The 25,520-nt window shown below is 44.8% G+C and overlaps 1 protein-coding gene and 1 long non-coding RNA gene across 3 annotated transcripts; one reads left to right on the forward strand and one right to left on the reverse strand.

Annotated features, from left to right (window-relative positions):
• Positions 1-187: 187 nt before the first annotated feature.
• LOC110214215 (uncharacterized) lies at positions 188-2,623 on the forward strand. The gene is made up of 2 exons (XR_013486353.1): positions 188-926; positions 2,418-2,623. It is a non-coding gene; the product is annotated as an uncharacterized LOC110214215 (long non-coding RNA).
• A 4,255-nt stretch (positions 2,624-6,878) lies between these two features.
• On the reverse strand, positions 6,879-17,348 carry CYP11B2 (cytochrome P450 family 11 subfamily B member 2). 2 transcript variants are annotated; one of them, XM_020994975.2, is made up of 9 exons: positions 17,021-17,348; positions 15,862-16,017; positions 13,384-13,583; positions 11,425-11,628; positions 10,726-10,880; positions 9,644-9,810; positions 8,565-8,643; positions 7,792-8,004; positions 6,879-7,121 (listed from the first exon to the last, which is right to left on the reverse strand). In XM_020994975.2, exons 1-9 carry the CDS (start codon positions 17,320-17,322, stop codon positions 7,008-7,010), a joined length of 1,590 nt encoding a protein of 529 aa, XP_020850634.1. In that variant the 5' UTR covers positions 17,323-17,348; the 3' UTR covers positions 6,879-7,007. The 2 variants fall into 2 exon arrangements, with proteins under 2 accessions (XP_020850634.1, XP_020850636.1); XM_020994977.2 differs by lacking the exon at positions 17,021-17,348 and adding an exon at positions 16,508-16,632.
• Positions 17,349-25,520: the final 8,172 nt, after the last annotated feature.

Below are 25,520 nucleotides of genomic sequence, written 5' to 3' on the forward strand. Positions count from 1 at the left end.
GTTCTGCCCGAGCAAGAAGGACGTGGCGCTGCTAGAGGGCGAGGAGGTCCTCGTGGGGACGCGGCGCACACTAGCAGTGTGTCTCTGGCAAGTCACTTAATCCTGTTTGCCTCAGTTTCCTCATCTGTAAAATGAGATGGAGAAGGAAATGGCAAACACTAAGTATCTTTGTGAAGAAAACCCGAAATGGGGTCACACGACTGAAATGACTATACAGCAACAGATCACACACGAGGTCTATTTGGTCTATATCGGTCTTTTCAGGTGCTTGCTGGGCATCATTTGGGAGAGCTAGTCTACAACTTTTGCATCACCATTTAAACCTGAAGGGAGGGATGTGTGTGTGTGTGTGTGTGTGTGTGTGTGTGTGTGTGTGTGTGTTTCAAACAGTGTCTAAGACCCCTGCACCACCCCTGCCAAGAGGCCGTTGGACGAGGACGACTGCTACGCCCTACGAGGCCACCTACGAGACCGAGGAGAGCGAGAAGGAGGCCGGTGTGCATCTCCTGGGCCCCCGAGGCGAACCGCTCAAGAGCGAGATGATCTCCGCGAGCTACGAGCACGCGGTCGAGAAGAAACTGACGGCAGTAAACGTCACACGCAGGACAAGCCAGCTGTTAGGAGGAAGTGAAGGACTGCTGGACCCAGGCCGAGAAATTGGGGGGGGGGGGCAAGGCCGTGATCCCCGTAGAGGGGAAGCCCTCGTGAGCCTGGCTCCGCTGCCGAGGCTGCCCAAGCCCAGTAGGGAGCAGGCTGTCTCCCTTCCTGCCAGCCCCGAGGGGCTGGGAGGATCCTAGCAGGGAGGATGCCCCGGACAACGGACCTCCCGGACTTCACCCTGTGCACCGGCCTTCTCAAACCGCCTTTGATGTTCTCATTCTCTTGAGTTGTAGCAGACCAAGGATCCCCCAGGATGCCCAGATGAGGCCGGTATTTTTCACTGACACCCCCAGTTTTCCCCCTTCCCTGGTGCTGCCAACTTCTAACCGAAATAATGGCGATGTGTTTGCTGTTTAGTTTTGTGTATAATTGGAATGTTGTGGAAGACCCCCTCCCCCATACAGCCGACTCCCCTCCCCCCCCTCGTTACTCATGTGGCCAGTAAAAAGGAAAGTTCAACTAAAAAAAAAAGACAGATAAAGAAAAGATGAGCTGCTAAAAAAAAAGCACTATTCCTCTATGGATATTCTATTCATACTCAACTCTCTAAACTTAGGAGGCTTGAGTATTGTGGAATTTTTGTGGAAAAATTTTTTTCCACTGTTGTTTGGTTTGTGTGTGTGTGTATGTGTATGTGTGTAAATGTACACCACCAGTAAAGGCTTCCTCTGTTGATTTATCATGCTGTGGAATTGATTCTGGGTTTTCAAAGGCTCCTACTATGTGACAAGGCACATAGTAGGTGCTTAATAAGGGTTTATTGAATTGAATTGAATCAAAATGTCAAGAGAACTAGAGGAAGACTACCAGTTTGTTAGGTGGCCTTCCCATGAAGAATTATAAGATCATAAACGTGGAGCTGGGAGTGCACGTGTTGGCAAGGTCATAGGTCACTGAAGCATTGCCATGTAAGTACGCTCCCATGCTTAGGTAAATCTGTGACCTTTTTAATGTGGGTGTTCCCTTTGGTGATATAGATGAAAACCCACCTAAGCCCTCTCATCCTGTGTGACTTTGTTCTGTGACCTGTAATTCTTCATTGGGAATCTACCCAACATGCTGGTACCTGTTGACTGCCAGTCTCTGACGTTTCAGTTCAATTCAGTAAAGACTTATTAAGCACCTACAATATGCCAGGCACCATCAGTTATTCATTCTTCTCACTACATGACCAGCTCACCTTTTTTCCAATCAAACATGGGATGACATCCTTTTCCTGCCTCTCTTGTACCTAGTTTGACTGGTAAGATGTTGCAGATTTGCACCCATCACACACTTCTCCATTGCCCTTTGGGTGACCCTCCATTCTTGAGTGACTCTGATATTCCCTGACTAGCGGCTATGCGGCATCACTGAAAGGGTAGAGTTGTTTAGAAAGTCCTTTGTTTCAAGAAGAGGCTAGAGCTCACTGAAAACTCGCTTCAATTTCCCAAAGGAAATCCGCCTTGCTCTGTTCTCCCTATTTGATGCTGGGTCCCTAGACAGTGTCCCTCTAAGATGTAGGTAGTGATGGACACCCAATAGGTTGTCCATCCAACTGCTTATCAAAGTCTGGAGAACAGACGTTCTTCACTCAGTTGTTTATTTTTTAATGTGAATGGTTATGCCAAGCTCTTGAGTAATTCTAATTTTTGCTTAATAAACTTATTATGTCTTTGGGTAGAGTTTTTTTTTAGTGTTTTATTGCTCTCACTTTTTCTGATTTTCTTTTTTTTGCTGGATTTCTTATTTGGTTGGTTTTTGTTTTTGTGTTTTAGATTGGGTTTCCAACCGCTAATTGACGCAGGAGCTTTGAATTCTAAACTGCCAAGGAATTTGACATATCAGTGCAGGCCTTTGGGCAGATACCTACCTGATCAACTTAAGCAGATGCAGCTCAGAACTCCTGAGCACCAGTGATCTACCAGCCTTAGCCTTCCTGGCAATAGAGATTATAGGGGTGTGCCCCCACACCTGGTTATAACTTCCTTTTGTCTTCTATCATTTCCCGGCCTTATCCTAGATTAAACCCTTCCTGTGACAGAAACACACACACACACACACACACACATGCACATGCACACACCCCTTCAGGTTTAAATCGTGATGCAAAATGGTGATGCAAAAGGTGATGCAAAAGACAAGCCTAGCTCTCCCAAATGATGCCCAGCAAGCATCTGAAAAGATGATATAGACCAAATAGACCAGTGATCTGTTGCTGTATAGTTATTTCAGTCATGTCCAACTCTGTGACCCCACTTGGGGTTTTCTTGACAAAGATACTGTAGTGTTTGCCATTTCCTTCTCTATCTCATTTTACAGATGAGGAAACTGAGGCAAACAGGATTAAGTGACTTGCCCAGGGTCACACAGCTAGTAAGTGTCTGAGACCAGATTTGAACTCGTGACAGTGAAAAAGCAAACAAAAATAAGCTTCTCGTTCCACTCCAGAAAAGCATGAAAGATGACTAGGAGTCTACAGGGATGGATGGGGAAAGGAAACATGCTGGAGAAGCCTGAGCATGTTAAGGTAAATAAGGTGAAGAGATGTGTGAGTTCCTATGGATGGACCTAAACCCAGCCAGGACACTAAACAGCCAATGACAGCTCTGTTAATTGAGGATCCAAAGTTAGGTCCTGGTCCTGGAATATTAGAACAGAAGTAGCTCCTAAAGGTAACTGCACAGGGAGGGAGAATGTGGCTATATGCTCCTCACAGTACTGAGAGCCGTTGCAGGAGATGGGACCAGGTGGGTACCTGGGCTTCAGTTACAGAGAGATTGTACAGTATACCTTGAGATCAGCCTGATTCAACATCCCTCCAAGCCTCATCCTCGTCACAGCCGGGGATAGCACCAACTCTGAACTGGAGATCATGCAAAGAAAAGGCAGAGTCTGGCCAGAGTAGCAGGAGGTGGAAATAGAAGGCAGAGATGGAGGCAAACAGTAGAGCCTAATACCAGGCGCTCCATCTAGATTGATGACATCAGTGACATCCATGCTATAGATTCTTAGGAAGATATTGAAGTTAAAATTTTGAAGGTGGCTTTTATGAATAGAAGTCTAGAATCCTAGGGATGGAAGAGATCTCAGAGACCATGTAATCAAACCTTTACCTAAACTGAGTAAACCAAAATCCAATTAATTGGGTATAACCAAATCCAATTTGTCAATGTATTTCCATAAGCATAGAATCTGGACTCAGACCCAGTACTCTAGCTGTAGCCTGCCCAGGTCAGACAGCAGTGGAACTATGAGGGAATCAGAGAACGAGAGAATCTCAGATGGAAAAGAACCTCAGAGGTCATCTCTCTATCCCCTCTATCGTGTGCCCACCGAGTGGTCCTCTAGCCTTCCTCTAAAGATCTCAAGGGTCTGAACCAGGAACATACTTCCGCCCAAGGCATCCCATTCCACTTTGGAACACCTACAATTTTTAGGAAACATATAACCTAGATTTGTCTCTGTTAACTTCAAGTCATTGCTCCACATGCTGCCTTGTGACACTTCACCAAAAAAAAAAAAACCACCTGATGTTTTCTATATATTCCCTTTAAATACTTGAATAGATTTGTTATGTCCTTTGAAGTATTTTCTTCCCCAGGCTAACCATTCTCAGTTCCAATACTAGTAGAACATGTTCTCTATCCATCTCCTTTGCCAGCCTGATGACCACTCTCCTTTGTCTATGTCCTTCCTAAATTGTGGCACATAAGTGACAAAGCTGATGGTCACGTATCAGGCCAGCACCCAAACTCATATCCCTCTGCCAAGGAACCACTGGATGGATCCCTGGTCTCATGGGGGAATGACTGCTTCTCAGGGGCCTTGTTGAGGTAGCTCTTCTTCAGGTATGACTTGGACCGGACAGCCTTTCAAGTCCCTTTGTGCTCTGAGAACACCGGATTTCGTGAATTTAGAAGCAGATATGGGCATGGAAGGACCAGGGATCAGAACATCCTTTGGACTTACAAAATCACAAATTAACATCATCTAAGCTTTTTTTCCATATTTTTCATTCATTTTATTACATATCTTCCAAGGATTCTGTGTACATAGGCCAAGACTGCATAATTGACACCTCTGCTAAAGAATATGAATGAATTTGGTCTTGAAATCAGGATGTCAACTTGAACTCCAGCTCTGCCAAGGACTTTCTGCAAGGCCTTGGGCAAGTCTGTCTAAGCTTCTATTTCCTCATCTACAAAACTGGGAAAAATAGTGCTTGCACTGAATGCTAGTGATGGTTGCTATGGAGAAGGAGTGTTGAAAACCCAAAAGCATTACACAAACAAGACAGTCAACCAACAGGTGCCCATGCTGCTTCTTGCTGTGGTTTTGGTTACAGGAAAGGCATACATGGAAGTGAAAAATGGCCCCTGCCCTCAGGACTTTGTAACCTCATGGAGGTGCTAGGAAGGAGAAGGAAAGAAATGGGAGCTGTGGACAAATAGGCAGCAATGTTCCCAGAAATATTCAACAAATTGGAGGATTCAGAGCCAGAGGTTCTGGCTTGGAATCCTGGGCTTATCACTGAAGGGGTTGTGTGATCTTAGACAAGTCATTGACCTTTCTAGGCCCCAGCTTTCTCCCTTTAAAGTATTGCAGGATTGGACTAGGCAATCTGAAAGGTCCCCTACAGCTCAAATGGTCACTAATTTTTATAAGTTTTGAATATAATGAGATCCAATGATCTAAAATTTGTAAAGCACTGCACTAAGGGCCTGGAACATAGTAGGGTCTTACTCAATGTTTCTTCCCTTCTCGCCTGACTTTCCCTTATTTCCCCCCTAGAATGGCTTGTAACTGCACAGACTTTTGAAATTAGTAGGTGTGGGGCTTTTTTGCAGAGGCAAGGATATATCCCGTGGTTTGGGGTTGAGACAGGTCTCAAAGGAAATACCACCAAAGAAGGGGACAGAAGAAGAGGTGACTGGTACATCCCCTCAGGCACACGGAATGACAGCCTGGCAGCTGTAGCAGCCACAAGCCGTCCCACTCTTCAAAACCAACTCTCCTCCTGGGACATGGGAAAGGTGAAAGCTTAAAGGGGAATGAGAAAAGGGCTGCTATGGTGAGGTGGGAGGTGTCTCCTCCCTTATGAGAAGTCTCCTAACCAAGGCTGAATTACTGCTTATCAAGTATATACTGTGGGCATACTGATCCCAAAATGGGTTGATCTGGGTGGCTACTGAGGTCCCTTCCAACTTGGAGATTCTGAGGCTCTGTGTCAATCTAATGTCTCTTCTGACACAATGAAAGGAATTCCAGCTACCTCCCCCTATTATCATCAGGCACCACCACATCTCCCCTCATTAACCTGGACCTTCAACATTCATTATAAAGCACATTGATTAAGTGCCTAATGTGTACAGGACCCCATTCTTCTTATTGCTGAGGAAGCAAAGAGTTAATTAAGACACTGGCCCCTGCCCTCAAGTAGCTCATTGTCTAGCCAGAGACAGCTGTAGTAACTGACAGTGTGCCAAGAGACACGTGTGCCAGGTAAGGTGGCAAGGAGGACTTGGGGAATGAGCTCTCTGTGAGAAATGAGTGCTCCTGGTGTAGATCATTTCCTGAGCGACATTTAGCTGATCCTATCTCCCAGCCTCAATTTCTTCTCTTTCAAATAAGTGACTTGGCTTCTAGATCTGTTATTCAAGAGTATTCCAATAGGGAGGCATTGACATGGGAGCAATTGTAGGGTAAGCCAGGTGGAAGTCTGGAGCTTTTGCATGAGACTTTCCTCATTGGGACAGAGAATGATGAGTTAATGCATACATAAGGCACAGAGGTGGGAGGAGGGATCCCCCTACGTCTTTTCTCAGTGCCAGAAGGAAGAAGAAAGTTTCTTCTCTCCCAAGTTCTCAGATTAACTTTGCCCCCCTCACCAATGTTTAGCATCCAGGGATCATTCTCTCCACCAATAAGGAAGCTTGATGCAAATATTCCTGGATTTCGCCTGGATTACATGTGGATCAAAGGATTTAAAATGAAAAAAAAAAAGGCCATGAAGCTGTGACCCCCAAAGTTGAAGGTAGTAGCAAAGGAAATGCTCCAGGATCCTTAGGTGTAGACCTGGAAAGCACCTTAAAAGAGAAAGTCTAGAACAGAAGAATGGGAAGAGGCCTGAGAAGTGATTTAATCCAACTTCTCCATGGAATAGAGGTGATAAGCGATCCCAGAGATGTCACTCAAGGAGCAGTCCAGTGACACATGGCCAGGAAACTGCAGAGCCATGACCAGAAGCCAGATCTTTTTATTTCGAGTTCCACACAAACGCTAAGAGATTGGGAAACTCAGTCCAAGTTAGGCAACAAGGAATGAGACCAGGCAAGGCCTCTGCTTATGGAGGCAAGGCTGCAAGGTTAATTAAGGTTACGGAAGGTAAAGAGTGGGAAGGTTTTGGGGTGAAGGACGAAGCGATAGATCAGGTTCAGGTTGTCCTTACATAAAGTCTCCACCTGGAAATTTTTCAAGACCTGAAACAGATACATGAATTTCAAATGTATTGTCCCATTCACCCCCAGATTCTGGCTCCTAGAATCCTGGGGGTCTTCCCCTCATCTCTTAAGGAATCTGCTCCTTTCCTTTGGCCCCTGCTAACTCCCCTGTTTTCTCCTTGATGGGGTCAAAGCCCACTCTTTTCCTGTACCATATCTCTACAGGACTTCCTTAGAGCCTCCTAGAGACGCCCCCTAACCCTACTTCTCCTAAATTTCCAGCAATGTTTGTCTTGGATAATAGACCAAAGGGGCAAGTGAGCGTTGCCTTTTCATTTCTGAAGGGATAACAAGTATACCCCAAAGAGGGCTTATACCTATTTTGCATGATCTTAAGCAGTAGGACTTTGACCAGTGAGTAGAAGTCATAAGGAAGAACACTTCAGCTCAATAGAAAGACTTTTGTAAGAAATAGAGGCATCCTACAGCAAAATGGAGTGACTCAGGCTGGGTGGCAAGCTCCCTGTCCCTTCAGATATCCAATCAAAAACTGGACAATCATGGCTTAGAGATTCAAGCTGCTGTTGAACTATTTGACCTGTGAAAGTCCCTTCCAGCTCTGACAGTCTTGGCTTCTCTCCAAATGCCCCCTCTCCGTTCCCAAGCCCTTCACCCAGTGGGTGAAGTGCCCTCCACTCAGTCTACTCACATGGTGCAAGAAGAGGAGCATTTCTGTCTCAGCCACCCTGCGGCCAATGCACTGGCGAATTCCAAAGCCAAAGAACACGAAGCGGAAGTTGGAGACCTGATTGTTGCCCGAGTCAGAGGTGGGAGCCAGCCAGCGAGTGGGGTCGTAGAGTTCGGGCCTGACAAACACCTCTGGGCTGCGGCCCGTGCAGTAGAGGAAGATCTGGACCAGGGTCTGTAAGGTAGACAGGATGTTCAGGGCCTGGGCTGGGGTGCAATAAGATAGCTTGGGAGTAAGAAGATGATAAAGGGGGAAGGGGTAGGATTGGGTGGATTTCTCTCCCTTAGGACCCTCAGGGGTCTTCTTAGGGGTTTTAAGAGTCTGGGGTCCCTCCCAGCTATGATAGTCTATGTTTCTAGGCTCCTTCCAGTTCTGTGTTCTACAGGTTGAAGTTCTGTCCCCCAATAGAATATAAGCCCCTTGAGGGTAGGAACTTTTTCCTCTTTAAAGTGCTTGCTTTCATCTTCAAGATTTCCTTTCATCCATAGTAAACTGGCACTTTGCTAGGCACAAAGTAGGTGCTTAATAAATGTTTGTTGATTGAATTTCCAGCCTGATCTAGGTTCTAGATTGAGTTCTTTCCAGCTCTATTATTCCGGTTCGAGTTCTAAGGTGTCTTCTAGGTGTGATGTTCTGGGACTCAAAGTCAGGATTCTGAGAGTGAATGGAGGGCTGTGGATTGGAAGGTAGTCTAGAAGGGTAGGGAAGGTGGGGCCAGAGCGATGTTGACTCACGCCAGCAGGGACGTTGTAATTCTGCAGGACTGTGTCTTTGGCCAGGTAGCGATGTAACAGAGAGCCAACTGGATAAAGCCTGAAGAAGGGAGCAAGAAAGAGGGATCACTCATTCCCGCACCCTGCCAGGTTGGCCTGTGGCCCATCATATACTTTCCCCATCATTCTCCTTTACCAAGGTCCTAGCCCCCATTTCCTCTCCCATATTCTATCAGATCAAGTTTTCTCTAAAATCTGGGCTGTACCCTTTTCTAAAAGGTACCCCTTCCAGCCCCCTTAGCCATTCAGAAAATCGAAAACAAAAACCAAAACAAATAATAAGCAAGTTCATCCAGGGTCTGAGGGTATTTCACACAGATGAAAATGATTGAGGGCAACTGAGCCATTCAGCCCAGAATGGTCTCCACTGGCTCTCTTCAAATATGTGAAGAGCTGTACTTGGGCTGAGATAACAGATTGGTTCCGCATAGACCCAGAGAAAAGAAATAAGACCAAAAGAAGGGAAGTTACAAGGGAGTCAGGTAAAGCTAAAAATAATTTAAAATGACTGGGGCACTTCAAAGATATATGGGAACCCATCATGAAATATGGACTACCTCATGTGGTAGTAAGCTCCCTGTCACTGGAGGTATCAAAGAAGCTGAATGATCAGCCTTCAGGGCAGAATTAGGGGGAATTCCTTCCCTGGGTAAGGGTCTGACAAGATGACCCTTCTGGTATTCTACATCTCTTCTAAGGACTCTGAGATCATAGGATCATAGATCTAGAGTCTTTAGAAACCATCTAGACTAGCTCCTTTACTTTACAGAGGAGAAAACTGAAGCCCAGAGAAATTAAGTGACTTAACCAGGAACACCTTGCATCTTTTTCTGAAATCAGCTCTAATGGGAAATAATTTCATAGGCACTCACCTCCGGAAGCCTCCTTTCCCAGGTCAGGGAAAGAAAAGGGAAGTAGGCACTAGAGATGAAGTCACCTCCTTCTTCCCAGTTTGGCCATGGGAGCACACTGACTCTAGGTTTTACAGACAATCCCCCTCGCTTCTCTCCCTCCCCACCTTCCACCCCCACCCCACAAACCTCAGGGTCTCTTTGATGGCAGCACGAAGCAGAGGCAGTTCCTTGACCAATAGTTCTGGGTTCTCTTGGAGCCGTGCCCCTGCCTCCTTACTCTCTGCCCTCAGAGCACTCTGTAAGTCTTGGTTCCGGGCCAGCTCAAAGAGGGTCGATAATATAGGGAAAGTGGTCTGTGAAAGGAGTGGGGTTCAGGTCAAGAGAAAGAGACCCATGGAGCCAGGAGTTGGCATCTCCCCCTCAGACCAGACTGCTCTCTGAGATGAGGGAGCCATGCCTTCCCTTTAGGCCAAGGGGCTTCCTTGAGCTCATCACAATCATCTTTTCTCTTGAGGCCATTAGAGCAACACTGTAAAGACTGAGAGGGATGAAGGGGAGAAATAATGACTCAGGAGACAGACAGGCTGACAGCAGACAGGCAGGCAAGCAGGAATGATGGAAGGAAGACAAGAAGGCAGGCAAGTAGGCAGACAGATGAGACAAATAAGTAGGCAGGAAAATAAGCAGACAGGCAGGTAGACAAGACAGACAGACAGGATGGATAGATAGATTAGATAGATAGATAAATAGACAGACAGACAGAAGAGATGGATTGATGGATGGACAAATAGGAAGGAAGGAAGGAAGGAAGGAAGGAAGGAAGGAAGGAAGAAAGAAAGAAAGAAAGAAAGAAAGAAAGAAAGAAAGAAAGAAAGAAAGAAAGAAAGAAAGAAAGAAAGAAAGAAAGAGATGGTTAAGGAGACAGAGAGACAGATATACAGAGAAGTCAAACACTTATTAAGTACCTACTGTGTTTCAAGCATTGTACTAATGCTAGCGATATAAATACAAGCAAGACAGTTCCTGCCCTTAAGGAGCTTATGCTCTAATGGAGGAAGACATTCCATAAAGGGGGTCTAGAAAGGGGAGATAGAGGGAGAACGGTATCCATGCAGGAACAATGAGAGAGGTCAGAATGGACATGAGAGAAGATGCTAAGGACGTGATGGTCATTGGAGGGGGCATTCGGTATCTGAGTGGGCACTGGGTGTCTAAGTGGCTAGGAGGAGTGAGTAGTTCTGTGATATCACTGCTCAGTTGAGCCCTACCGTTTCCACACTTCCAGCAGTGAGTTCCGTGATGTTGGCTTTGATGGCTTCTAGAGAGAGGTCACCCCTCGCCAGCAGTTCAGCCATGATACCTGAGTATTGGGGTGAGTCATTCAAACACATCTCCTGGTAGATTTTATGAATGCACTTTTCAGCTAAAGGAAAATGGAGGTTAGAATAAAGAGATTGAAGGGACACCAGAACTGAGCCCTTTTCTCATGACCATGGGCATCTCACTCTCCTTCTTCCCACTAAAATAAGACTCTAGTCTCCTACCCCTCCTATTCTCCCAACCCCTTACCCTCTTCCTCTCTTCATTCTTCTGTTTCTTTAATTTAAATAGCCCTTTGAAGTAGATAATGCAAATATTATTTCCTTCATTTTACAAATGGGAAAACTGAGATTCCAAGAGATCAATTTAGCCAGAGTTTCACACTAAAGAAGAACCAGGTTTGGAATCCAAGATTTGAATTTCTGTTCTCTATTATGAGGCTCCTCCCAGCTCTAACGTTCTATGCCGTGACATGCACTGACTTTAAAATTCTGTGCTCCATAGTCTCATTTTCCCTCTTATTAGAAAAAATCATATATGTTCTATGTTCTAAAATACATCAGCACTAACACTTCCTTTCCTCAACTCCCCATCTTCCCACTGCTCTCCTCAGGCCCAGGGTGGGGGCCAAAAGATGCCCTCCTCACCATACTGGAAAATATCATCCCAAGCTTCTAAGTGCAGTTTCCATGTCTTGGGTTTGAACAATCGGCTTAGGGCCAAGGGTGTGTAGAGGAGCATAGGTGTGGAAGATAATATGTTGTTCATGGTCTGGATGAACTTCAAACCATCAGGGTTTGGGTTGTTGCTTATCAATCCCAGTCGTTCTCCGTACAAGATGTAGGTACCAGCTGTAGGACAGGGGTGGGGAAAGAGAGAAGGCTGAGTGGTGCCTCTTGCCTGAGTACTCAACCACCCAACTGCCCCTTTGCCCCTTCCCACCCTTGGTAACTTTGGTAGCTCTCCTTTTTTCTCGAGCACAAGTCCAATTTCTTCTTGACTCTGGCAGCTTCTGCTGCTATTGCCCATGCCTCTCCTCGCTTGCCTTAGGTATTGCTCCCCTCTCTAGCCTATTCATTCTCAGTCTCTTCTGTTGGCTCATCACCCATGTCCTGCCCACTCACTGTATGGTCTCCTAAGCATCTGTCTTCTGCTCTCCTTGCTTCTTTCTCTATACCTTCTCTTATCTCCCTTGACTTCATGAGCATATCTATACACACAACTCCAAGCTTATGTGTCTATCCTGCTCTTTCTAGTGGGCTCTAATGCCGCAGAACCAACTTAGAGTGGCTATCTCCACCTTGGTGTCCCATCGGCATCTCAGACTCAACATAAACAAAATAGAACTTATTACCTCTAATGTGAAACCTGCTCTATCACCAAATTTCCCTATTTCTGTAGAGGGCACCATTTTCCTTCCAGATACCCAGGCTTGTGACCTTGGAGCTGTCCTCACATATACATTTCCTTCATCCCTGATATATAGTCAATTGCTCAGTCTTGTCATTCCTGTCTCCTAACTTGGCTACTCATGCCAATTGGATGAGACGGAAGTCACCATGGCCACTCTTTCTGGTGAGGCAGAAGAACATCAAGTCTTACCATTTGCCCTACTACTGCCTATTCATATTTTCTGGTCCCTGCCATCTTTGCTCCCTGGACTCCTAGCACCATTATCTAACTCATCTAGCCAACTGAAGGACCCCTGAGTCTTGCAATCTGCCCCTTCGGACTGCAGCACCCCACAGACTTCTGGGCTTCCCATTTTCCCTGGAGCCAAACTTTTTTTCTATAATAACTTCCCCAATTAGAGGATAAACTCCTTGAAAGAAGGGACTGTTTCCATTTTTTTCTATTAGCATCTCCAGTGCTTATCACAATGTTTGTTACATTAAGCTCTTTTTTTTTCCCTGGCAATTAAGGTTAAGTGACTTGCCCAGGGTCTCACAGCTACTAAGTGTCTGAGGCTAGGTTTGAACTCAGGTCCTCCTGACTCCAAGGGCCAGTGCTTTATCCATTGTGCTACCTAGCTGCCCTATGACTAATGTGTTTTTTTATTCATTCGTTCACTTGTGACAATGCAGTCTTCTCCCTGCATGGCCAATTCTTCTCTGTGTCCTCCACTGGTTCATTTTCCCAAAATGCCAACTGGAGAACTAAAATCATTCTCTCTCTTCCCTGTCTTCTGCTCTCCCGGCTTAAGACTAACTCTGACCCACCTCCAGACCTGATGTCAACTCAGGCATCCTTAACTTCACACCCTGTACCTCCTTAGTCAGCAGATGCTAACATCTCTCCTACCTTAGGACCTCTTAAATAACCTCATTTCTCCATTCTCACATCCCTCTTTTTCCTTCCCTTCATCCCACCCAAACGCACAGGGGAGATCTCATTTCTCAGGATGCCAAGCTAGCAGGCATCTTCCACATTTAAAAGTCTTGTACAATACCTTATTTGGTTCAGCTGGAATGACCTTCAGTCACTTTGTATCCACTTCCATCTGGTTCAAAATCCTGCTCTGAGTTCACTTTCTCAAGGAAGTCTTCCAAGATTACTACCACCCCTCACAGACACTTCCCCACCCCACCCTTCACCCTCCTTCATACCTTCCATAGAGAATCTTAATACATAGGGGGAGATGTCGAAGGTGATAGACTTTCGAGTGTTCTTCTGGATTTGATCATTCAAGAGTTGGACAAAATCTTGGCAGACAGATGTCACCAAGGGGATGAACTGACTAGTACTCTTTATGGAGAGCACTTCCTGGTTCAACTTCATGCGGTAATGTAACCATTCTTTCCCATTCCTGGAATTAAGGGTTCAAGGGGACGGTCAGGAATTGAGCACACCTTGCTGGCTTGGGACATTTTGAAAGGAATGCACCCATTGTGGATAATAGACAAAATGAACTTAGAGCTCCTGTGCAGGTAGGAAAATTTGCTCTGACAGGTTTTATCGAGATTTCGTTGTGTGAGACTCTTGGCTGAAATATGACTCTGGAAGGGTATGTTGCACAGAGTGACTCTTTGTGACCCCATTTGGGGTTTTCTTGGCAAAGATACTAGAAAGGTTTGCTATATCCTTCTCCAGCTCATTTTATAGGAGGGGAAACTGAGGTAAACAGGGTTAAGTGACTTGCCCAAGGTGACATAGCTAGTAAGTGTCTGAGGCTGGATTTGAACTCGGGAGGATGATTCTTCCTGACCCCGGGACCGGCGCTTCCTACTGTGCCACCTAGCTTCTCTGGAAGAGTATATCTTAGTTAAAAAAAATTAAACACAGAATAAATAAAGAGGGCGGGTGAGGAAGGAAGTAGCATGTGTACTAAGCAGAGGAAATCATGGCCTTGAGAGATCCATGCGGGGAATGCAACAGTGAAATGGTTGTGAGAGCAGGAGCAAGAAGGAGACAAGGAGACAGAAAGCCAGAATCCCACAGCGAGGCTTAATATTATAGTAACTGGGAACTTCAGCTACTTTCATCTGCAGTTTCAACATCACTTTGTGCCTTCTCTCTTTCTCGCCGATAAAATCAAAGAAGCAGAAAAATTCACAGTTTGCCTTAATAATTGAATCCGTCCTTCTAAAGGCGGAGGCAGTGACAAGAGAAACTTCATTTGGGCATTTGAAGCTGACCAACAAAGAGAGAGAGAGAGAGGCTGAGCTCTAACCTGGTCCAGCTGTATCTGGGTATTGACTTACAGGTATGAACATTTTAGAAAGTAAAAGGACTGGGTGTGTGGGGTGAAGAAGAGGGGACGGTGACCTGGGAATGCTTAGCCTGGAGAAGGGAATTCTTTGGGAGGGAGCAGTGGGACAGGATAACAATAACAACAACAACAATAATAATAATAATAATAACAATAATATAGCAGCATTTATTAGGTGTCCGGAACAATGCTAAGCACTCTACAAATATTTTCTCATTTGATCCTCACAACCCTGGGAGATAGATGCTATTATTGGACCCATTTTACAGTTGAGGGAACTGAGACAGACAGAAGGGAAGTGACTTGCCCAGGATCACACAGCTACTTAGTATCAGAGGCTGGATTTGAACTCCAACCTTGCTGACTCCAGGTCTAGTGCTCTAACTACAGTGCCACATAACTTCCAGAGGGAAGCTTCTCTTCATTGGAAGTTTTCAAGTGGAGCTGAATGTTTGCTTTGTAGTGATAATGTAGAGACATTCTTGTTCAATATAGATAAGGGTTGTATTAGATGACTTCTCTTGTCTCTTCCTATCAATCAACCGACAAGATGAAGAACTTGCTATACGCAAGACACTGGGGATATAAGTATAAGGCAGCTAGCTAGGTGAAGCACTGAACTGAGGCATAAGGGCAAATCGTGCCTCAAACACATATTAGCTGAATGATGATGGGCAAGACATTGAGCTTCTCAGAGCCTCAGTTTCCCTCTCTGCAAAAAGGGGATAGTGATAGCCGTCACCTCATAGGGTTGTGCGAAAATTAAATGAGATATTATATTTGCAATGTGTTTGGCAAACCTGAAGGGGCTACAGGAATGCCAGGTCTTATTAAGTACAAGGAATCAAAACAACTCTGAGATTTGTGAGAATCAGAGAAGTTGATGTCTCAAAGGAGAAAGTCGGTAACTTCAGCCTAATAATAAATTGATCTTGAGAGACAGCCAAATTTTGTTTAGTCTCAGCCTCACGGGCCTCACTCAAGGCTCTGCCTTCGGCTCTCTGCCTGGATGTGTCTACATCGCATGCCCTGAGCCCATTTGGTTCCATTGTGACAATTCTCCCCACTGTGGGGTTGATTCCCACATCAGACCAGAGCTCCACATCTACTTCTGGAGCAAGTATGTTTGGATACCTCTTGAAATGTCCAAAAATGAGCTCACTCTGCCTTCCCTCCGTCCTCCTACCTCCCTGATGGGGACTTCTGGGAGGCGTCACGTCTTTCTCTTGGACAAGGGATTCTCTAGGACAGGACTGTTCCTCTGTGCCCCATTCCAGCAGAGAAGTGGGGTAGCCCCTGGCTGTCTCTGTCTGCTCTGGCCTCCCTCCTTCCCTGGGGACTCTGTGCTGCTCCCCAGCCCTAGCCAGGTACTCACAGGAGGAAGATGCCACGCTTGATGTTGCGGATCTGTCTGTGCCTCAACCAGGGCAACACCAGATTCCTGTGGGGAATTGATCCTTCAGCTTTCAGCACCTTCTCCACATCCTGGGGCATCATCACATTCACTGTGCTCAAAGTGCCCACTTTGTTCCTGCGGTTTGGGCAAAAGGACCAGGTAGGATTAAGGCTCAGCATTCACCCTGGCCATCCTCCAACTTCCCAGATGGCCAGCACTGCTTTCTCCCCTTCAGCCTGGGGCTTCTTGGAGAGTGGGGACTGTCTTCTCAATGCAGGACCTCTAATATGGAGCCCTTGTTGAACTCTTCTCCCACCTTCAAAGTCCAACTCAAACACTGCCCCCTCCAGGAAGGCCTCCCAGATCCAGCCCAGTTAGTAACATACCCCATCCTCAATTCATCCTTCCTTTTGTTTGCATCTCTCTAAAGCAGGCATAGTGTGACGTTGCATAGTAACAGTTTTCTGTGTTTCTTTCTTAACCCCTCCTTCTGGATTCTAAGTTTCATCATAGCAGAGACCACAGTTAGCAAAAGCTCTGTACCATCCTAGCAGACCACAGACCCTTAAGAAAAGTTTGTTGAATCATCAAACAAACAATCCACAAGCATTTATTAAGCACTTACTCTGTGCCAGGCACTGAGGGAATGCTTCTCATTTGTTCTGGAATCAAGCAGCTCTGATGGCCGGCAAGGTCATCTTTCCGTCTAACCTAAATTCTTCTCAGTAGAGCTGGAGTCCTCTGATTAGGATCTTTCTAGAAGAGAAACCCAGTGCACTGCCTGACTGCCTACCTGCCTGCAATAAAGAGTTCTCGAGCTTCCTTTCCAAAGATGTCATTTCAATGTTTTCACCTCCAGCCATGGTGTCTGAACTGTTTTTCCATGGGTGGAATGGGAGACAGTGAGCTACCGACCTTCCCATCCTGCTTTCCTGTGACCCACAGTTCATCTTCATGAGAACCCAGTTGGGCCAGGACTCAGTTTGGGCCCAGTGTTAAGAATCCATCCATAGGTTGGAGATCAATTGGAGATCAGTCTTTACCTAGAATTGGGGCTTACTCTATGATCAGGGTTAGAGTTTATCCATTCTGGGGCCCACAGGAAGAACAGTGATCAGTCAGATTAACTGAGTATTACCTGTAGATGGGTCCCAGCTTCTGAAATGTCTCCTGGGCCTCTAGATGTATGTTCTCATAGCCATTGTCCTTCCATATTCTCAGCATCTTGATCCAGGGGTTGCCCTGGCTCTGGGGAATGGCCTCGAAGGGTCTCACAGAACCAGATAGGGGCTCAGATTCCCTGAGGGGCTCCTGGAGAACCCCTGTCCTCAACGTCCGGCATCCTCCCAGCCTCCACAATAGGGGCTGTAGCAGCTGGTACCCTAACTCTGCTCCTTGCTTCATCTCCCACTGTCTGAGTCTTGGTCTGTCCCATCCCATAGGCTGTTTAAAAAGGAGATATCTCTAATTGAAGGTCAAGGCCAGACCTACATCATGAGGACAGGGCCCAGGGCCATGTAGAAACATGGGGTATGGGGAGAGAGAGAGGAAGTAGGGGCAATAAAAATAAGGAGGACATCCTATTAGATGACTCAGAAAGAACCTTAAAATCATCATAGGTCCCATTTTTCATAAATCACAAGGGAAGTGATTTGCCCAGGGCCATGGAACTAGCAAGTACTTGACCTGGAATTCATACTCTTGTCTCCTGACTCCTAATTCATGACTCTTTCCATTGCATCACTGACTTTGAAAGGACTGTCCCTGAGATAAGGAAAAGTCCTAGTGGCTGTCTGTTCCTGCGGATGTGCCTGCGTATATTTGTGAGCATGGGTACGTGTTCACATATGCCCGTACATGTTTGTGCTTGTGTCCATGTGTGTGCTGTGCATTGGCCACCATTCACATTTGTAGGCATATGGGTGTCTATTACAAAGTCACAGAAGGTGACTTGAAAAAAAACCCCTAAAAGTCCGAGATTCTGAGACTTGCTAGGTTAGAATATTAAAAAGATGTTGGGGGGCAGCTAGGTGGTATAGTGCATAGAGCACCGGCCCTGAAGTCAGGAGGACCTGAGTTCAAATCTGACCCTGGGCAAAGCACTTAACCCCAATTGCCTAAAATTAAAAAAAAAAAGATGTTGGGCAAGGTGGAAATGGGGAGGAGCTGGGAGAATGCTTTACCTCACATGGAGCAGCTGTTAGGTGTTTGAACCACTGTGGGGCTGACAGAAACAGGTGTGATCTGGAGGCTTCAGGGAAAAGCAAGTGCCTGCAATCCCACAGGTATATTATTAGAGAGTGCCATCCTGTCTTAGGATTGGTATTGGCTGTTTGGTGTTTGGGAAACTGGCCTTGCAGTAAGGGCCACATAGCTAAAAGGAGTACAAGGAGGAAGAAGAAGAGGTGAAGAAGAAAGAAGAGGAGGAGAGAGAAGAAAAGAGAGGAGAAGGAAGATAATGAGAAGGGGAGAAAGAAAGAAGAGTAAAAGAGGAAGAAGAAAGAAATAGGAAAAGGAAGAAAAAAGAGGTGAAGGAATAAGAGGGAGAAGAGAAGATAGGAAGAGAAGGGAGAAAAGAGGAAAGAAAAAGGAAAAAGAGTTGGTGAGTTTATTTTGGTAAGATTGTCAAGTGAGAAAAGTGTATTTGAGAATAAGGTGGCCCAGTGGATTGAGCACTGAGCCTTAAGTCAGGAAAACCTGAGTTCAAATCCAGCCTGACATGTGTGACCCTGGGCAAGTCAGATAACCCTGGTTGCCTCGGTTTCCCCATCTATAAAATGAGCTGGGAAAGGAAAGGGCAAACCACTCCACTGTCTTTACCAAGAAACCCAAAGTGGAGTCAGGAAAAGTCAGACATGACTGAAACAACTGAACAACAACAACATATTTGAGCAACATATCTCAAGAGTGAGTTCACAGTGAAGGTGGTCTCGGAGGCTGTGTGTAGACAGGTTATGAGGATAAATGAGTTAATGCTTGTCAGGACAAGCCTGGAGTCTGGGGAGCCCAGCTTCCCAATGACACAGATATGAGAAACACCAACCACGATAAGACTGTAACCTGGCCATAGATCTCAGCAGCCCTTTCCCCCTCCATGTAGTGGGTCACATCAGGTGAGGGTGATGCTGATGAAAACAGTTTAAGATCTAATTCAAGGGGATGCCCATCAATGGGGGGGGGCATGGCTGAACATGAATGTAATAGAATACTATTACGTTGTAAGAAATGATGAGCAGGCAGACTTCAGAAAAACCTGGAAAGACTTATGTGAACTGATGCTGAATGAAATGAGCAGAACCAGGAGAACACCATGCACAGTTAACAGCCATGTTGCGATGACTAACTTTGATAGACTTAGCCCTTCTCAGCAATGCAAGGATCTAAGACATCTCCACAGGACTCATGATGGAAAATGCTATCCACATCCAGAGAAAGAACTATGGAGTCTGAATGCAAATGGAAGCATACTATTTGCTCTCCTTTTCTTTTGTTGTTTTGTTTTATTTCTTCTTTCTTGTGGTTCCTCCCATTAGTTCTAATTCTTCTATACATCATGACTGATGTGAAAATATTCTTAATATGAATGTGTAAGTAGAGCCTATAACAGATTACATGCCATCTTGGGGAGGGGAGAAGAGAGGGAGGGGGAGAAAATTTTAAGACTCAAAATCTTGTGGAAGTGAATGTTGAAAACTAAGATAAAGAAAGAAAAGGAAAAGGAAAAAAAAAGATCTAATTCGCCCCAATGCCACATTGTCAGATTCTAGTCTCTCTCTAGCTCAGAATTTCTTCAATAGGTTTGGTTTCCTGGACCTCTTTGGTGGTCTGGCAAAACCTCTGAACCCTTTGTCTTTGACTTTGTTTCCAATTCTTTGCATCACACAAAAAAGTGCTATTACAAATATTTTGGTGTGTGTGGATACTCTTCTTATCAGTGATCTGCATGGAATATAAGCCTAGCAAGGCAATCTCTGGGCCAAATGGTATGGATGTTTCGGTCTCTTTATTTGCATAATTCCACTTTGCTTTCTGAAATGATTATACTGATTCCTAGCTCCCCCAATGATGCCCTAAGGTGTCTATCTTCCCACAACTCCTCCAACATTGACCGCTGCCATTTTTTGTCTTTGCCAGTTTGCAAGGTATGAGGTAAAAAGTGTTGTTGTGATTTGTGTATTTCTTCTTATTAACGATTTGGAGCATTCTTTCACATGGTTATTAATGCTTTGCAATTCTTCTTTTGAGAATTATTCATTCATAATATTGACCATTTGACTATTGACCATCATTTTGACCATTTATCTTTTGGGGTATGGCAGACAGCTAGGTCCATCTGGTAATTCCTTATGTAGTTTGGATACCAAATTCTTAGCAGAGAAATTTGATATAAAGATTTTTTTTTCACATTCCCTCCACTTCCCTTCTTATCCTAAGCACATCAATATTGTCTTGTAGAAGCTTTTCAGTTTCATGTAATCAAAGTTATCTATTTCATCTTTTCCAATTGCCTTTATCCCTTGTTTTCTGGGGGATACATTTTCTACCCATAGATGTGAAAGGTATGTGACCTGTTTCTCTACTAGTTTTCTTCATTGTCTGATCTTTAATAATATGGCCATGAATCCAGTAATATTTTGTGGGATATGGTAATAAAAATGTATTGGTCTAAGCTTAATTTCTGCTAGACTGCTTTCCAGTTTTCATCAAATAGAGGGTTTTCCAATGTTAAACCACCCTTGTATCCCTGGTGTAAATCTAACTTGGTCACAATAAATGATTTCTTTGATGACTCAATGTTATCTGTTTGACAGGATTTTATTTATAATTTTTGAATTGGTATTCATTCATGATATTGGTCCAATTTTTCTCTTAACTGGACTAGGTATTTGAATTATATTTGTCTCATAAAAGTATTCTGGTAGTGTGCTCTTTTCCCTCTGTTATTGGGACTAAGTTGTGTATTAATTGGGTATTAATTTGTTTACTAAGTAGATGCTAAATGTTCTTTCAAAGTTCAGTATACCTCTTGAATCCATCAAGATCAGGTGTTTTCCCCTCTTTGGTTATTCCTTCCATATAGGTCTACTTCCCTTTCTGAGACCCAATTATTAAATGTCACTATTTGATCTTTTGTCAGTTTGAGTATTTTAAACGTTTGAAGGTTTTCCTCTATTTCCTTTGTGTTCTCAGTTTGTCAACATATTGCTGTGCACAATATGTTCTGATTACTCTTTTTCCATCTTCTGATTTTGTTTTGATTTCACCTCACTCACTTGCTATTCTGCAGTTGACAACATTCTGCTCTTTCTCCTCAGATTGGGTCCAGGTTTATCATTTTTTATTAGTTGTTTTTAAAGAACTAACTTTGAGTTGTGTGTATCATTTCTTTAGGGAGTTTTTGGTTTTCAGTTTATTTTGCCTCCAATTGTTAAGATCTCTTCTTTTGCACTTATTTTAGGTTTATTTCTTTGTTGTCGTGGGCTGCTAGGTGACACAATGACCAGAGTGCCAGGCCTGGAGTTAGGAAGAGTCATTTCCCTGAGTTCAAATCTGGCCTCAGATACGTACCAGCTGCGTGCCCTTGAGCAAGTCACTTAATCTTGTTTGCCTCAGTTGCCTCAACTGTAAAATGAGCTGGAGAAGGAAATGGCAAACCATGGCAGTATCTTTGCCAAGAAAAGCCCAAATGGGGTCATGAAGAGTCAGACATGACTGAAACAACAACAAATTTATTGGCTTTCTCATTTTTATACGAGTCCTCATTTTTACGTCATTCTCTTTTTTCCCCAAAGGTGTGTTTATAGAGATATACTGTTCTCCAACACCCCCTACCAGTCGACTCTCACTGCATAACTTCAGTGCACGCTTTCATCATTATCGTTCTTTCACATCATTAGTCATTGTTCTGTGATTTATTCCTTGACTGCTCATCATTTAGAATTTCATTGTTAAGTCTCCATTTGGTCTTTTGTTTGTGATCCCTGAACTGGTTCTTTTTTGCTGCATTATGGGCTGTCAAGGATTTATTTACTATTTCTTCCTGTCTCTGTGCCCTAACACATAGCCAACATTGGTAAAAGTTGCATGTGGTGCTAAGTAGTTTTTGGCAGATCTCAGAAGGAAAGTATTTTGAGCCACACCTGAAAGCGTTCTTTCTACCATCATGCCAGGCTTCTCATGGGCAGCAAATTCAATGGAGCCGTAATATTTGTCCAGCAGAGCTCTATGGCTGTGAATCATAGAATACCACATTCTCTGAAGATTCTAAATTTCAAACCACAAGGACAATTAAAAGATGCTTAAGTAAGCTGTAGCACATTCCCAGGGATAGCCTTGTGTGTGAGAAGGGGTGCAGGAACCCTTCATACATGACGAGAAGAGGTAGGATAGTCATGCAAGAAATTCAGATGGCAGCCTGGGCGCTGCTACCTTAGCATCCAGTAAACATCAGGCAAAGACCACCAGGGCACGGAGAAGATCCTTTACGGGGCACAACCTTGGGACAAAAGTCAGGCATTGAAGGACATCCATATCGAGAGAATGAGGTATATCTGTACCCGCATCAGTGTGATCCCAGAGCTATTGAAGTATGATCGTTTCTTGACAGAAATGGACACTAAGTTTGTGAGAGGGGAAGCAAGTGGCCCACAGCATCACTGACAAACCCAGGACTCAGATTTAGGGATTTGTCCAGGTCCACTTCCTCTGTGCCCCATGACCACCCTCCCTGCCTGCCTTTCAGTCTGGTAGATTAGGTTTCTGAGACACCCACTCTGTACCAATTTTGCTCTACAGTACTAAAAGATAAACAGAGCCTCCCTTCTCCTCTCCCTTTCCTCATCTGGCCTCCCTCCCACTGTTCATGCGGAAGTTGTTCTTGCTGGATCAAATTTAGAGTATGTGTCCTTGGACTACGGAGTTATAGCCTTACCCAGAGACCCTAGTATTGGGGTAGGGGTAGCAGAGGAAGGAGGAGGTAGCATCATGCCTTGATGCTCAGACAAGTGTCTGTTGTGGCCCATGCATCAGAAGCCCAGGAGGATATAGAAGACCACTCTCCCAGGGTCTGCTGGGAAAAATGGGAGCAGATGATCCAAGATGGATTATTAGCCTGGCTCTATAGCCAGACAATGAGTACAGAGTCCAATCTGAGACTTAGGAGTTACTGACTCCTGCTCCGGTCCCCAGGACACCTGCTCTTCTTCCCAGAGACTTTCTGGGGGACCTGCCTTCAGGCTGCAGATTCTCTAACCACCTTCTATTTACAAAGACTTTCTGAGCTGTGAACCCTAGCCAAAGGCCCCAACTCCACTGTCCTGGCTCCCAAACCCACTTTTGGCTCAGGATCCTACTGTAACTGATCCCAAATCACCTGTCCCTTTTCTCCTGACGCCTCCACTGTCACTGTCTTTGGACACCCATGTCTAGATGTGACAAAGATTCTAAAAAGCTGATGGCATCTTAGACTGCATTAACCGAGGTACAGGATCCAGAATGAAGAAGGTGATGAGATGTTGATCCGGCCACTTTCAATTCCAGATGCCACATTTTAGAAAGGACATCAGGAAGGGGAGAGGAAAGAGGTTATTCAATTTAACAAACATGTATTAAGCACCAACTCTTTGCAAAGTGCCTTACTAGCGGGGGGGGGGGAGATATTCTCTGCCCTCAAAGATCTTACTTTTGCTTGGGTGATAAAACCATACCCAAAAATAAGTTCAAAGTAATTTTGAGATGGAGGAAGTGATAAGAACAACAGAAATCAGTATAGGCCTGAAGCATAAGGCAGCAACAAATCTGGGCTCTGAAGGAGGTTAGGGATTCTATGAGGTAATGATGAAAGGGGGGTATATTCCAGATATAAGAGGGGCCTCATAGGCAAAGGCATGGAGGTGAAAGATGCCTTGGTCATGGATGGTGAATAAGCAGTAAGCCAGACAGAATGTGAGAAAGTGATATGAAATGAGACTGGGCACTGCCTCTCCATACCTGAAAGGTCAGCCTTCACATGAGATGGATTCATCTTCCTCTTTGTGTTCCCAGAGAGCAGAAGAAGGACCAGGGCGAGAAACGAGGCATTAGAACAATAATCATGAAACCCATTACCTAGCACTCCAAACTCTAAGTTTATAGAACTGATTTTTTTCAGCAATTAAAGGGCTAGTATGACTAATCACTCCCTTTGGCTCACACTCCTAACAGTTTCTCTGAGAATCTCAGCATTCGATTTGTTCTATCCCCAGAGACAACCACCACCACCACCACCATCATCATTATCATTATTAACAACAATTACAATATAGTAGCTAGCTAGAAAGCACTTTACAAACAGCATTTTGTTTTATACTCACAACAACCCTGAGAGGTAAATGTTATTGTTCTCCCCATTTTAGAGAAAACTGAGGCAGGTGAAAGTGAAGTGACTTGCCCAGATCACACCACTAGTAAGTATCTGAGGTCTTCCAACCTCCAAGTTGAGTGTCCTAGCTCCTATGCCACCAAGCTGCCATCCCTCACACCTCCAAAGGCAGTCCATTCTGCTGCCGGGTAGCCCAGATTGTTGGGAAGGTATTCCTGACCCTAAAGCCAAAGTTTACCTCTTTACATCTTCCATCTATTCTGCCTAGTGACAGAGGCACAAGTAGTACAGTAGATGGTACACTGGGTCTGGAGTCAGAACACCTGAGTTCAAACCCCACCTCGTATAGTTGCTAGCTATATAGCTGTATGACCCTGGACAAGTCACTTAACCTTTGTCTGCCTCAGTTTTTTCATCTGTAAAATGGGGTTAATAACAGCACCTATCTTACAGGGTTATTGAAAAGCTCAAAGGAGATAATATTTGTAAAGCACTAAGCACAGTGCCTGGCTGGCACATAGTGTGTGCTTTAAAAATGCTTCTTTCCTTCCTAGTGGGATGGGACAAGCAAGAGAAAACCAAAATTCCTCTTCCATGTCACTGACAATCCTGAAAATGCTTGAGAATGCTATCGTGTGTTCTCAACCCACTCCCAACACCCAGGTTTGTAGAGGGCCGGCTTTGGGGAGTTGGAGGGCTTGGGCCATCCCGGGTCTTACCTGCAGCTTGTACTAAGCCTGACAGCTGTGAAACTCAGGATGTCGGCTCACCACCCCCCTGTTCCGTCTCTTGAGAACAGGATGCAGGAAGGGAGGAAATGGATGGGGTACAGGACAGGACACAGGAAAGAATGCAACAGACAAGGTACAAGGAAGTGAGGAAATCACTTAATTAGATTTGTACTTTTCATGAATAATAATGTTACTACTGCTTGATCCAGCACTATATAAGCCTGAGCCTTCAGATCAATAAACAGAGTTTGTTCTTCACTGCTCTCATCTGGCCCGTGATTGTTTCTCTCTTCACACTCTGCCGGCATCAGACCACAGCCAGGAGGCAGGCACTCCCAGCACAGGTTAACTAGCCCCAGCTCCTCCAACTAATTATCCTCTAGGATGAACTTTTTAAGACCCTTCAGCCTCCCAGTTCTAGTCCTTATTAATGTCCTTCCTAACAGATGATGCCCAGACTATGCCAGAAGAGGACAGTATAGCAAGATGGACAATATTTATTTCTTAAAATAGTCAAAGATTACATCTATTTTCTGGGCCTCCATCAC

The sequence above is a fragment of the Phascolarctos cinereus genome, unplaced genomic scaffold (genome assembly GCF_003287225.1).
Source record: "Phascolarctos cinereus isolate Bilbo 61053 unplaced genomic scaffold, phaCin_HiC Scaffold_4;HRSCAF=312, whole genome shotgun sequence".
Lineage (NCBI taxonomy): Eukaryota > Metazoa > Chordata > Mammalia > Diprotodontia > Phascolarctidae > Phascolarctos > Phascolarctos cinereus.